General features: G+C 36.6%; 1 protein-coding gene across 1 annotated transcript in view; it reads right to left on the reverse strand.

Moving 5' to 3' along the window:
• The window catches only part of GPATCH2 (G-patch domain containing 2), a 193,439-nt gene that overhangs the window by 30,488 nt on the left and 149,434 nt on the right, over positions 1-13,517 (reverse strand). The window contains exon 8 of the mRNA XM_077759483.1: positions 11,627-11,697. Coding sequence (XP_077615609.1) covers positions 11,627-11,697 — 71 coding nt within the window. The remainder of the gene's footprint in view (positions 1-11,626; positions 11,698-13,517) is intronic.

A 13,517-nucleotide genomic window follows, 5' to 3' on the forward strand; every position in this document is an offset into this window, starting at 1 on the left:
GTCATTGAGAGGTAATATTTTCAATGCTGAAAACCAAGATTAAAATCAGTGATGGAAAATACAAAAATACTGAAGTCTTGACTTTGAACCAAGACTATCAGTATGAGGCAATATGGATCTTTTTCTTTTTAAATCCTAACTGATTCCAATGAAAAAGTTTAGAAATAATAATACCTCTAACATCAAGATTGCAGTTTCTGAACCCATTTCTGTCCTTAAAGAAATGGCTGATTCTTGGTGTAGGCCAGAAAAGGACCAAGGTAGCCTTGAAAATGTAAACCTACCAGACGGCAAAGAAGAACGAAGACTGGTAGAAAGGAAACAGACTCAGAAACCAAGATACAGAATCTTTCATTGCCTAAAGATGGGCCCATTTTAACGTCAATTAGGATAATAACTAATGAATTGAACCACATCAGATATGGTTAAATAAATGAGTTAAAAACAAAACAAGAGAGTTTCACTGGTCACTTTTAGAAAATATAAGGAACCAATTTGGAAAACTAATAACTAAAGGAAAGAGATCAAGTATTTATCTAGCATTTCCTGCATGATATTTGCCTCAAAGTGATCAAGTAGCTGAAGGGGGTGGTGGTGCTACTTTTAACAGAAGTAATCCCAGCAATAAGCAAAAGTAAAAATGGCAGAATTAACATCTCCCCATTCTGTCACCCCTAATGAATGACTCTGGGATGGCTCAGCAATCACAAAAGAGACATGGAGAGAAGTTCTGAAGCAGTCTTGTCCCAAACAAAACAAAACAAACAAAACAATCTGAATAGAATCAATTCTCTAGATTTAAATACCAATTACAGGAAACAAAACGGACGAGAATATGTGCAATGACACAATGTGGATGAAATCAACAACATTCCTCAGAGGTGACAAACTTTTTAGAACAAACAACCTGATTTCTGCCACGAAAAACTTCCAAGGAAAAAACAAAGGCTGAGGGAGGGGATATTTATAAATCAAAGGGAACTTCAGAGGTGTGTACAACCAATTACAAGAGATAGACCTCATTTTGATCCAAATTCACACAATGTATAGGATAAACGATTATAAAATAATTGGGGAAATGTGAATATCAATTGTATATCTTCCTATATCTTAAGAAATCATTGCTTGTTTTTTTTTTTTTTTAATGTTTTATTTATTTCTAGGAGAGAGAAAGAGAGACAGCATGAGCGGGGAGGGTCAGAGAGAGAGGGAGTCACAGATTGAAACAGGCTCCAGGCTCTGAGCCGGCAGTCAGCACAGAGCCCGACGTGGGGCTCGAACCCACGAACTGCGAGATCACGACCTAAGCGAAAGTCGGACACTTAACCGACTAAGCCACCCAGGTGCCCCAAGAAATCATTGCTTCTTAAATAGATGTGATATTGGTACTGTGGCTTCTTTGTCTTTAACAGAGGCTGTTATTTTTAGAGAAACATACTGATACACTTCAGTTGAAATAATATGATAGATGGGCTTTGGGACTGGAGGGAGTGGGTAGGGATATAGATGAAACAAGGCTGGCCATACACTGATAATTATCTAAGCCAGTTGAGAGAGAGACACATTGAGTTTCTATTTTTCTCTGTATTTCTGCATATGATAGACTTTCCACAATAAAATAGTGTTAAAAACTGCTTTTACCATCCTGACATTGCAAGCAAAAGGCATCTTTTCAACTCTTAAAACTGCCAGTATGAAGTTATTCTAGTTTTTCAAATCTTAGTGATACTCTCCATAATTTTTAAGTGATCAAACTTGAAATTTAATTAAGTTATCCATGAAGTCTATGTGTCTAGTTTGAGTACACCTCTGGACGGTAACTTGATGTAAAAAGATTACAGAAATCCCTATCTGAGGTTTATTGTCCTTAGAAAGGATAATGCATAGTTTTTATTCCATCTTTCTAATTAGTAATTTAAGCATATGTTCAGCGTTTAACTCTAAATGTTTGCCTTTTCCCCAAGCTCAAAGACAGCTGTCCAAGATTTGAATGCCAGAAAACATTTAAATATCAACATCTGCTGAATTATGTTAATTTAGTGTAATATAATTGGGCATGAGTTGGAATTGATCAGAAGTATATGAAATAAACAAAGGTAAATTCCCAACAATATCTTGGTATACAAACAAATCACTACAGAGTGATGAAAAAATATTTCTGAAGAGAAAGGGCATGGAAAAATACTAATTATAAAGTGGATTCTTTTAAAAACATAGTTCTAACTCTATGAGACATTGTTTTGTGATTTTTATATTTATTTTTAAATTGCCTCATAATTGAAAGGCAATTAAGATCAGCTAAAACAAGGGATAGTTAAATGTTTAATATTTGAATGCTTTTATAAAATATTAAATAAAACATTCCAATTACTTATACATGCATTGACTTTTTTAGATTGCAGGATAATCCCTGTTATGTTATAAGCAGTTACAAATGTCACAATTCAAGAGTTGATATAATTTCTGTTCTACAGACATAAAATATCATTGAAAAACTTTTTTAATGTTATTCATTTTTTGAGAGACAGATGGAGACAGAGTGTGAGTGGAGGAGAGACACATGGAATCCGAAGCAGGCTCCAGGCTCTGAGCTGTCAGCTGAGTCCGACGAGGGGCATGAACCCATGAACTGGGAGATCATGACCTCAGCCAAAGTCGGACCCTTAACCAACTGAGCCACCCAGGTGCCCCTAAAATAGCATTTTTAAATCTACAGTGTTTCCAATGTGGCAGATGAATCTACTAGATTCATTCTGGAGACTTGTAAGGTACAAATTATGAAGGAGTAGTGGTTGTTTATGGTATCGATGATTTAAAATATTAACTTCTACAGCAATTCTTTTACTGATCAAAATTAGGAACACTTGTTTTGAGTTGTATTCTGGCACATAGACACACTGGATGAGGAGATCCTCAAATGTACTTGTAATGAGGTTATAAGCAATACACTAATAGAGACACAAACTGTTGTGATACATGTGCCTTTGTCATTTCCTAGGGGAACCATCTTTGGGAGTTAAAGGTTAGTTTTGTGTCCATGCCCATTTAATCACAGGACCAATTTGCAGAGCACCAACTATGAAACAGACTCCTGTCTGAAGGAAACAGGACTCCACAAAACAAATTTATTTCAGCTACAGGTCACTGGAAGGGCCTTCACATGCTATTTTCCATTATTAGTGACCATGGCCAAACTCAACTATTGTTCTAGAGGTGAGAGGCTGTGTATACTTTTAGTCATTTGAAACTATACAATTGATCTATCAGATTTCAAGAAAGAGGGGCCACTGTCATGTATGTTTCACCAGAAAGTACTTGATTGCTTTTTTTTTTACCACACACTGGACACATTACATATTTCCAAATGGCAAATCCCTTTTTTGTCAGTGTGGATTACTCATATTACGTTGAAAAGCAATCTCTCAAAATTCTAATTGGCTGATAAGTAATTTTATTTAGTATAATCACAATTTAAAATAACTCACCATAATCATTCGTGTAAATTTTGGCAAGGAAGGTCAATATTTCCAGATGCCAAAAAGACGGAGCATGAGAACTGGCAATTTGAGAATAGTGCCTTTTTAGTACAGTACAATAATTTGGTCATACAGTGTAAAACAGATTAAATTCTTTAAAAAACATTTTATGTTGTATATGTGGTTTATTTCCAATTTATAATATGTATACTTAGAAGCTATTAAAAATTTAAATTAGAACACATATGCAATTAAATATATTCCAATTAAACAAATTTGGAATGTATACATTTTTATTAAAGGGAATATATAAAAATACTCTATGTGTTTGTTCATGCATACATATGAATGAATTGACAATTTTCTGAAAGACACTTTTCTATCTAGAGGATTGGGTATACCTTTCTAAAACAATGAAATTTAATGCTAATTGTAGGTTTGTAAAGAAAAAATCCTAACATAATAGACATTTTACTTTTAAAATTAGTTTCTAAAAGCAGTGTCAAGCCATTATTCTGGACTTATAAAAAATAAGGTACATCACATGAAATGCTGAGTGATATAACTTGCTTTAAAATATGGTGTCAAATCATTAGTTTAATAACAACAAAGGAGAATTTGTTTTAAAATCCTACATTTGTTAACATAGGATAGGTAATTTCTCATCTTAAAAGTTAAAATAAAGCATCATTTATTTTTGTTAATACATTTACTTTTGTTGATACCTTTCTGTGAAAAGTGATACCATGTCATTAACTAGTACTCTCATGAACAGTTATACTGTTCCAATTTATTAACAGCTGCTCAAAAATATAGGAATTAATAGTTTCATTTATTTTTGGCAAACCTACAAAATGACAAATAGGTTTATATCTGTTGCAAATTAGATCTCCTTCTCCAATAACGGATGACATGATGGGGAACACTGCGCAAACCCAATCCTTGAACATCTTTGGATCTTCAGAAGATCAAATAAAGAAGAGCTATAATTCTATTTGTTACAGCTGCAACACAGTACAGTGATCTGTATCATCATGTAAAAATGAATATGCTCGGTATTAAACTAAATAGGAAGGTTCTTCTAACTTAACGGAAGACAGTTGTGTGTGTGTGTGTGTGTGTGTGTGTGTGTGTGTGTGTGTGAATGTGCTGGGATTTGCTGTTTCTCTGATAAAAATCTATTGTCATTTTTTTCATGTTAGGAGACTCTTTACTACTAATCAGGCAAAATGACAGCAAAGGGAAAAAAAAGGTTGATTTCTTCCTCTTCACAATTAGTTACTACCATAAGAAATAGAACACACAGTATCCAGGGATTATCGAATTATTTGACACTAAGTAAATGAAAAATGTAATGCTACCTACCAAGAACTAAGTAAAAGTGAATTAACAACTGCTTTTAGAAGGCACTTCAAGATATTAAGTAGAATTTAATAATATCAACAATAAGAATGTTTTTACTTAATTTTAAATTATATATCAGAGAATTGGATGATTTAGCCTCTGTGCCTCAGAAGAGTAAATGACAAAAATCATGTAAGTATGAGATTAAAGAAAAAAAGATACCAGATCTAAAAGGAAAGGCCCTGACATGATCAAAACAATTCAATAAAATTGCTGTCAATTTTTGTCAATCTTTGTGTATGGATTCTTAGAATAATAAAGACTGATCACAAACATAAAGAAGTGTTTAAAAAAGCAAGGTATTTTCTGGGGCGTCTGGGTGGCTCAGTCGGTTGAGTGTCCAGCTTCAGCTCAGGTCATGATCTCGCAGTTGGTGGGTTCGAGCCCCGCGTTGGGCTCTGTGCTGACAGCTAGCTCAGAGCCTGGAGCCTGTTTCGGATTCTGTGTCTCCCTCTCCCTCTGACCCTCCCCTACTTACGCTGTCTCTCTCTCACACTCAGAAATAAATGAGACATAAAAAAATTTTTTAAAAAGCAAGGTATTTTCAAGAATGGCACATCACTTAGTATCAGGCATCACTTAATGTAGGTTTTACTGACTTTCGATTTGGGAAGCTATAGAAGCAATATGAAACTACTTAATTAGAGTTTAAAATGAGGTGAAAGCAGAGAAAAAGAACTTTCTAACTTTCAGAAGTATAAAATTATATTTGACTACTGAAAAAAAAATGGAAGGCTTGGATATCAAGTCTGGAATTTAAAAGAAAGATAAGGGTTGAAGCAATAAATCTAGATGTCATCAGTGTTTCTATAAAACACTTAGATTCACTGCCCCCAAGGTTGAGCTTAGTGTGTGTGTGTGTGTGTGTGTGTGTGTGTGTGTGTGTGTGTGTGTCTCATTTTGGAATGCAATGACCATTCAAAAACTATACCTGTTAATTATTAAATATTGACAGAGATAGGTAATAAGCAGTGGTTTTACAAAATCACAGTTGTGTCTGTTTTCATGTATTTATTTTTTGAAAGAATTTTATTTCCCTAAGTTTTACTTTTCAAAGGTTTTAGGTATGTAAAAATGAGAACACAAAGAACAAACTCTGAGACGCTTATTCAATATTAGATGAGAAATAATATACAATAAATTTAAGATGAATTGCCATAGTAAGAAAATGGATGGAGAGCTTTTTAAAAGTTTATTTATTTACTTATTTTGAGAGAGAGACTGAGTAGAGGAGGGACAGAGAGAGAGGGAGAAAGAGTATCTCAAGCACGCTCCTTGCTGTCAGCACTGAGCCCAATGCAGGGCTCAATCTCACGAACCGTGAGATCATGACCTGAGCTGAAACCCAGAGTCAGACATTTAACTGACAGAGCCACTCAGGTGCCCCATGAAAATGGACAGAGAACTCTTCATAAATGGAAGGACTCCTGGAAAATGAAACCTCACAGAGTAATCAAACAGAAGTGTCAGATGGGAATAATCAAAAAAATATAAGCAACATGGATGAATGCAAGATAGGAAACCAATAACCTCAAGCACAGCAACTCAAAATCTTGGTTGATCACGGCAAACGAATGTAAGGATAATGTTAGGATGGAAATCTTTCACACCACTCAGTGTCTGATACATCTGCTGCAGGATAAGGATTCCCCCCAGGGAATAAAAGTGAAGCAGCAAACTAAAAGGAAGATGTGTAAGATGAATATCGCTTGAATCAAAGAGATTATATTATACCTCTGTTTATGATTTGGGTTTGTTTAAATTAGTTTACATTATACCTATGTTAGGAATGAGTCCAAAGTTTGATTACAGGACCCACTGAGTATCATGACTGAGAAGAAGGGAATGCTAATTATGTTTATAATAAACACAGGAGCAAATAAAACACATTTGTACTTCATTAATGACTCTGTGGGTATGATGGGATGGCATGTTATGCCGAGCAGTGCTGATGGTAGCTGAAGCTTGGGAGCAATGGGTGAACGGTGAGAAGCCAGTTAGGAAACCCAGAGACGTTGCCCTTTTAGGGGGAGGAGGAGGCGCAGGATACCGTGATGAACGGAGCCTGTTGCTGATGAGGTAGAGCTTCCTGAGAGAACTGACTGGAATTATTCAAGTACATTTGCTGTTTAAAGGAGACTTTTCATAGGTTGTCACCTCTTTGGTACTGTTGGCCATAAAACGGTCTCAGAGTTGGAAAAGACACAATCCCCCTGTACCCAGCACTGACCGGAAGAGCCCAGATGCACAGTAAAGTGGATGTGGCAAAAAAGGAGAGATGGCATAAACTGGATACCTGGAGAACTGCCAAACTGCATTACAGTTAGTGGCCTCCGTAAATATGACCCTGAAACCCTTCTATGGAGGTCTCGAAAACTCTCTGGCGGAGCTGAGGGCGAGAGGTACTATGCTCCACAGGCTAAAGCCATAACCGCACAGCCCTTGACTCATTCAGAGCTTCAGCGAGGACTGCCCACCTGAAGAGCCTGCTCCGGTCACGCACTCGGAATCTCAGCTCTGAGTCATTAACAGCGGACCGACCACTTGTGCATTTATCTTTTCTTACCTGCCTGCTATGTTTTGGGAGTAAATGATCCTAAAATTTATTGATTTAATGCATTACAGTTCTGTCTTCTAACCTTTAGATTTTCCACAAGTTGAGAAAGGGAAGTGCAGTCACTCAACCAAAAGGGGTAAGAGAAGTCAAGACGATATTAAAAATACTAGAAAGAAAATGGCTTTCAAGAAAGAAACGTATAAAAACATATATAAATAAGGAAGGCGGAGAACTTTTGCCTTGTGCTTAATAAAACTTGTAGCAAAAATTAAACTTGAGCGAGTCTTTCTCTCCTTGGGCTTATTTCACCTTTACAAACTGCCCTGTGTTGAACACAAATATTACTCTTAGAGACACAGGAAAATATACTGCATCCACAAAACAAGACACGGAAGATCTATGAAATGAATGTTCAAAGAAATAAGGTGAGCTCTTGGAAATGAAAAGTGTAAGGGAATTTTTTTTAATCAATAAAAGGTTTGGGACATAACATTGATAAAATTGCCCAGAAATCTTTGAAGACAACAATTTTATAAAAGAGAAGTTAAGAAAAATCGGAGGATCATGGGAGGGCACTCCAACATCCAAATCACAAGAGCGCAGAGAAAATGGAAACCATTGAGAACTACAGGCACTGGAGTAATGCCGTCAAAATCCTGAAAAAATGGTTCTTAAACCAGAATTCAATGACCAGCTGGATCAATCAGTGTAAAACTAGAATAAACAGATTTCCAGATATGCAAAGTCCCACAAATTTAACCACGACCGTTCTCTTTCTCAGAAAGCTCGGGAGAAATAATGGCGTGGGGTCCAGGGAACAGGGAATCCCGTTCGGAGAGACTAGAAAACCCCAGGGACGATAACGCAGAGAGATCACAGGATATCAGCTGTGCAGCAGGTCCAGGCAGCAAACAGTTCAGAACTGATCTGAGAAATGGAGAGCTGCAAGAGGGATGTCACCAGGAAAAAGAACTGAGAGAAACCACACTTCCTTCTAGAGGTGGTTGATGGACTGGGGTGAGGCCCACGGAAAACAAAGCAATGAGAAACAAGACAGCTATCTCCATGGCAACAGGAAAGTTATACATCTATGAATAATATTTACATACATAATGACATTAATGCAAACAATGAATATTGATTTGGTCTGACGATTATGATAGTTGCAAGAGAGAAAGAAATGCAGATCCTGTGTGTGTGTGTGTGTGTGTGTGTAAGTATATAGCAGAAGTCAGTAGGTAATACCAGACTAAGAACTTCAAGAAATAGTAATATAAGCGTGTGATTTAGGTTGATACTAGAAGAAATGGCTAGAAGGGTTGAACATGTTTTCTTTTGCAGGGGGAAATCGGAGAATGGGGAAGGACAGGCCTCCGGCCTGCTGGACTTATTGTTATAAGTCTTACAGAATGATCTGCCATTCTAAACTGGGTACAAGAAAAATATAATAAAAACATAAAATTCAACGAGTACTTAGGAAACACACAGGTGGAAGTAACAATACCATCCTTGGAAAGAAAATGGCTTTCAAGAAAGAAACATAGAAAAATACATATAAATAAGCTAACACTTGAGCTCTTCCATTTTAAATGCTTTATAGGCATTAACTCATCTATTTCTTCCAACAGTGTTATGGAGCAGGTGCTACCATTTTCTCTGTTTCACAGATAAGTAAACTGAGGGACAGGGAGGCTAAGGATTTGGTCAGATCACTGGCTGGTAAGTGGAGAAGTGGGGATGAGAAGTCACGCAGTCTAACTGTAGAACCCTCCACCCCCAAACCCCCGCCACGGACTCAGTCAGAGCACTTTACTGGTGCAGATTCAATTTTAAATTCATTCTACAAATATTTTATGTAACGAATATTTATTGTCCATGCATCAGGCATTGGTTTTGGTACTGGGGACACCCCAGTGTGTAAAGCAATGGCCTGCTCTCATGAAGCTTAAAGAGAAGGGTAACAGGGACAATGAGGAGACAGAGTCTAATGGTTCTGGTGGACAGTGAGATTTTTTCACACTGAGCAGAGAGACCTGACAGAAATGGGGAGCAAGCCACAAAGACAGCTGCAGGGAGGGGACAGCACGTGCTAGGGCCCTGAGGCACGAGTGGGGTCCGTGTGCTGGGGGCACAGGAAGCTGGGGAAACAGGATGCAGGCCACTGTGCAGGAATAGAAGAGTTAGACTAAGTGGGAGAAGATGACAGTCAGGAAGCAAAGAAGGGCGGGGCCTGATCACAGATGGCCTTGAAGGCTGACATAAAGACTTTGAAATGATATGGAAAGCCAAGGGAGCTTGTATTTAAAAATTTCTTAGAGATGTTTATTGAGGTGTAGTTGACATACACAAAATGCACAGTTAGAGTGTACAACTGGATAAGCTTTGACATAGGTATACACATAGGAAACCATCATCACAGTCAAGATAATGAAGATAATCATCACCCCAGTAATTTCTTTATGCCCTCTGGTAACCTTCCCTCCAGGGCCTCCCTGGCCCTCGCCCCATGCCCAGGCAAAGACTCATCGGCTTCCCGCCCGTTGAACATTCTCTTGCTGCCCGCTATTTTAGATTGTCTTTTGAAAAGTCCCGTGAGTCACACATCATTATTATTTTCACTCTATATAAACAACGGTGGTTTAAATTTACCTAAACCTTCATCAGTTTCTCGTCTCTGTATTCATTCTTGCATCTCAGATTTGCCTTGGGAGATCACTGTTTGGAAACACATCTTTCAAAAATTCTTCTAGCCAAAGTCTGTTGGTAGTCAATGTCCTTAGTTTTTGAAAATCTGAAAATGTGTTTATTTCAATTTGCACACAGGAAAGATGTTCTCCTAGGCTGTTAATCTATGTTCACTTAGGACACTGAACATGAGTCCATTGTGTTCTGGTGTCATTGTTGCTACTGAGAAATCTTATGTATAGATAACGTGCCTTAGTAGACAATTTGTCCTTTCTGGATTCTTTTAGGATCTTCTCTTATATTTTGATATATATACTCTACAGTATATATGACTAGGTGTGGATTTCTTTTTATTTATTCTTGTTAGTATTCATGGTGCTTTCTGTATGTGTCTCTGTGGATTTATAACATCAGTTTGGTAAATTCTTAGCCAATATCTCTTTAAATATCATGTTGAGTTTTTGTTTTTAGTATTTCTATCTTCTTTATCAAAAACTATGATTAAATATATCTTAAACTTTTTTGTGTGTCTCTTAACCACTCTTTCATTTTTCTATTTCCTTGTATTTTTATGCTATATTCTGGTCTATTTCATGGGCATATCTGCATTTCACTGATGATCTCTTTAATAATCATATTTCTCATTTCTGAAAATTATATGCTTTTTATTCAGTCTTACCTACTAATGCCAATAGTGATTTGTTGCCTGCTCATTTGATTTCTATAAATATTTTACCCATAGTTATTTATAATTGATCTGTATACATTTTATACTGATTATGGTTATGATTTTAGGATCTCACATTCTTAGGGGTAAATATATTGGTTTTATGTTGACTATCACTGATGCTCAACTTACATGTTTGACAGTTTTTGATTGTCTAAATTAGGCAAGCTAGTGGGTTCTCAGTTGAGGTTAATTTGTACAACACTGTACTTTAAGGCTATATTACACTGTTTGCTTGGGAATGTTAAATACAGTGACTAGCACACTAGTAATGGGAAGCCATGAGATGCAATGGTCTGAGGTCAGTTATCTTGTTAAAATTTGAGTAAGTGTAAATCTCAGGGTGGTAGTTCTGATCAATATTCCGATGGCCATTTTCATCTAAATAAAAATTAAGTCTTCAGAAATACCACAAGCAAAATTTGAAAATATATGTCTAAAACAATCAACTGAGAATAATAATAATTCTTTCTGTTAAAAGGAAAAAATTAACATTGACTTAGCAATATAAAATGAACAAGAATCCAGAAGCACTTCTTAAAAAGAGTATATTTTCTTCTTCATTTTTCACCAGCTTTAAAGAAGTAGAGATAAAATGGCATTCCTCCATTCATTACTGGAAATCTTGAAATATATTCTAATAAACAATGCATAAAATATTTGAAACTGGCTCTTTGGAACCAAAGTCAACTCAACTATAACTCATCCCATTCATATTGGTATGGGAAAAAAAAAGAGACACGTGATCAGAAATAGAAGTGATTTTGAATTGCTTACCTGCTGGCTGTTTTCACAGAAGAGTTCTTCTTGTGCCCTCTTTCAGCTCGGTTATCTCTCAGAAGCTGATGCTATACAAAGTGTTAAGACAAAGTTGTAGAAACAAAAATATTTTCATTATATTATTTTTTAAGTAGAAAGTGTTCTCATTCAAAGGGACACTATTTGTTCACTTCTATCNCCCCAACTGGTTTCTCTCAAAACAAAAAACACAACCTCAGCAAGGGACACCATTGCTGCTCTTGTAAAACCGTTAGTAAGAGTTGGCAATCCGGTGCTTTCCCGCGAGCAAAACCACTCTTACAGCCAGTTCGTTTCCAGTCCAGAACCAGCGGTTCTAGAGCTCAGCTCTAATCCTGGTTCTCTGGAGCTATGTTGGTGAAAGTAACGCAACCTCTCTCACCAATGGCCTCTGCCACTGCGTTCCGCTGTGAGTTTTCTGAGACTTTGTCATTTATACTGACATGAAAGATCTAATACTATTTTCTCTGTATCTACTGGCCTAACATGGTAAAGAAACACACTTAAAGCATTCTTTTTCAAAGAAATTATTGGCTTGGAAATATATAATTAGAAAGTATGTATATGTATTTGATCGCCTCCTCAAAATGCTTCACCATCCACTTCCTTTCACACTTGCTTTACCCTAACTAATTGGAAAGGAAAAAAAAACCAGAATAGTCAATACTCTTTACTATGTGTTCACTCAAACTGTAGCTTATCTTATTTATGCAGAAATATAATTATACACAAGACTGGGCCAAAAAGAAGCTGCATAGCATATTAGAAAGGAACCCTAACATAAAATAGAAATCTTGAAAGTAATAATAAAGGATAGATCTAGGTTCTAATCCCAGCTGTGCCAGTAACTAACAAGTTACCGGGTTTTAACAACAGATTTGCCATTTACAAAGTGTGTAATCTCAGGCAAAGTACTCAACCTCCATGTTGATCCGTAAAATGGAGATAATAATGGTATCTACCTGTAAGGCCAATGTGAATGTTAAACAAGATAAACCATGTGAAATGCTTAGCACCATGGCCAAAACATAAGTGCTGAGAAAATGGTTCAAATGCTACCATTATGATTATAATTAATGAGCCTGGGTGTCAGTGGGTATTGTCTGACCAGGATCAATACCTTTTGATAAAACACTGCTTTGAACTATTGAATGACATTATTTAGAATCAATTATTAGTGACATATAGCCATCTTTGAGAAGGAATGTAACTTAATTAGATCATCAAGAATGGGAATGCCTTAACTAAGTGGATCTTAAATATCTACTTCCTTCCTTCCCCACTACCACTATCCTCGTCCAGACTATCATTTTCTCTTACTTGCAATGGCCTCCCTGACTCTGGGCTCACTCCTATCCAATTCATTCTCCATACTGCAGCCAGTAATTCTAAAATTAGATCTGGTTACACTGCTCTCTGCAGATAAACTCTGAGTCTTGTACAAGGCTTCCATGGCCATTCATAATTTGATTACATTTTTAAACTTAATTTATTATGCTTCCTCCTACTTCTGACCTAACCTTCTTACTTCTTCTTTTTAAAAACTTTAATTCCAGTTAACACGCAGGTTAAATATTAGTATCGGGTGTACAATATAGTGACTTGAAAAGTCTATGTGCTCATCGCGCTAAGTGTACTCTTAATCCCCTAAGTCTATTTCACCCATCCTTCTACCCACCGCTCCTCTGGTAATGGTCACTAACCCTCTTCTTTCTAATCCCTGCCATATTGAGCCTTTTAGACTGGGGCGTGTACCACATTCTTGTTCACCTGTGGCCCTCTGCTTCCGTTATAAAATCTGTTTGCGTTTCCAAAGTCCAGCACAATGTCTGAAACATTTTTAGTGCTTAATAAATATTTGTTGAATGAA

This window comes from Crocuta crocuta, unplaced genomic scaffold, assembly GCF_008692635.1.
Source record: "Crocuta crocuta isolate KB4526 unplaced genomic scaffold, BGI_CrCroc_1.0 scaffold556, whole genome shotgun sequence".
In the NCBI taxonomy this organism is placed as follows: Eukaryota; Metazoa; Chordata; class Mammalia; order Carnivora; family Hyaenidae; genus Crocuta; species Crocuta crocuta.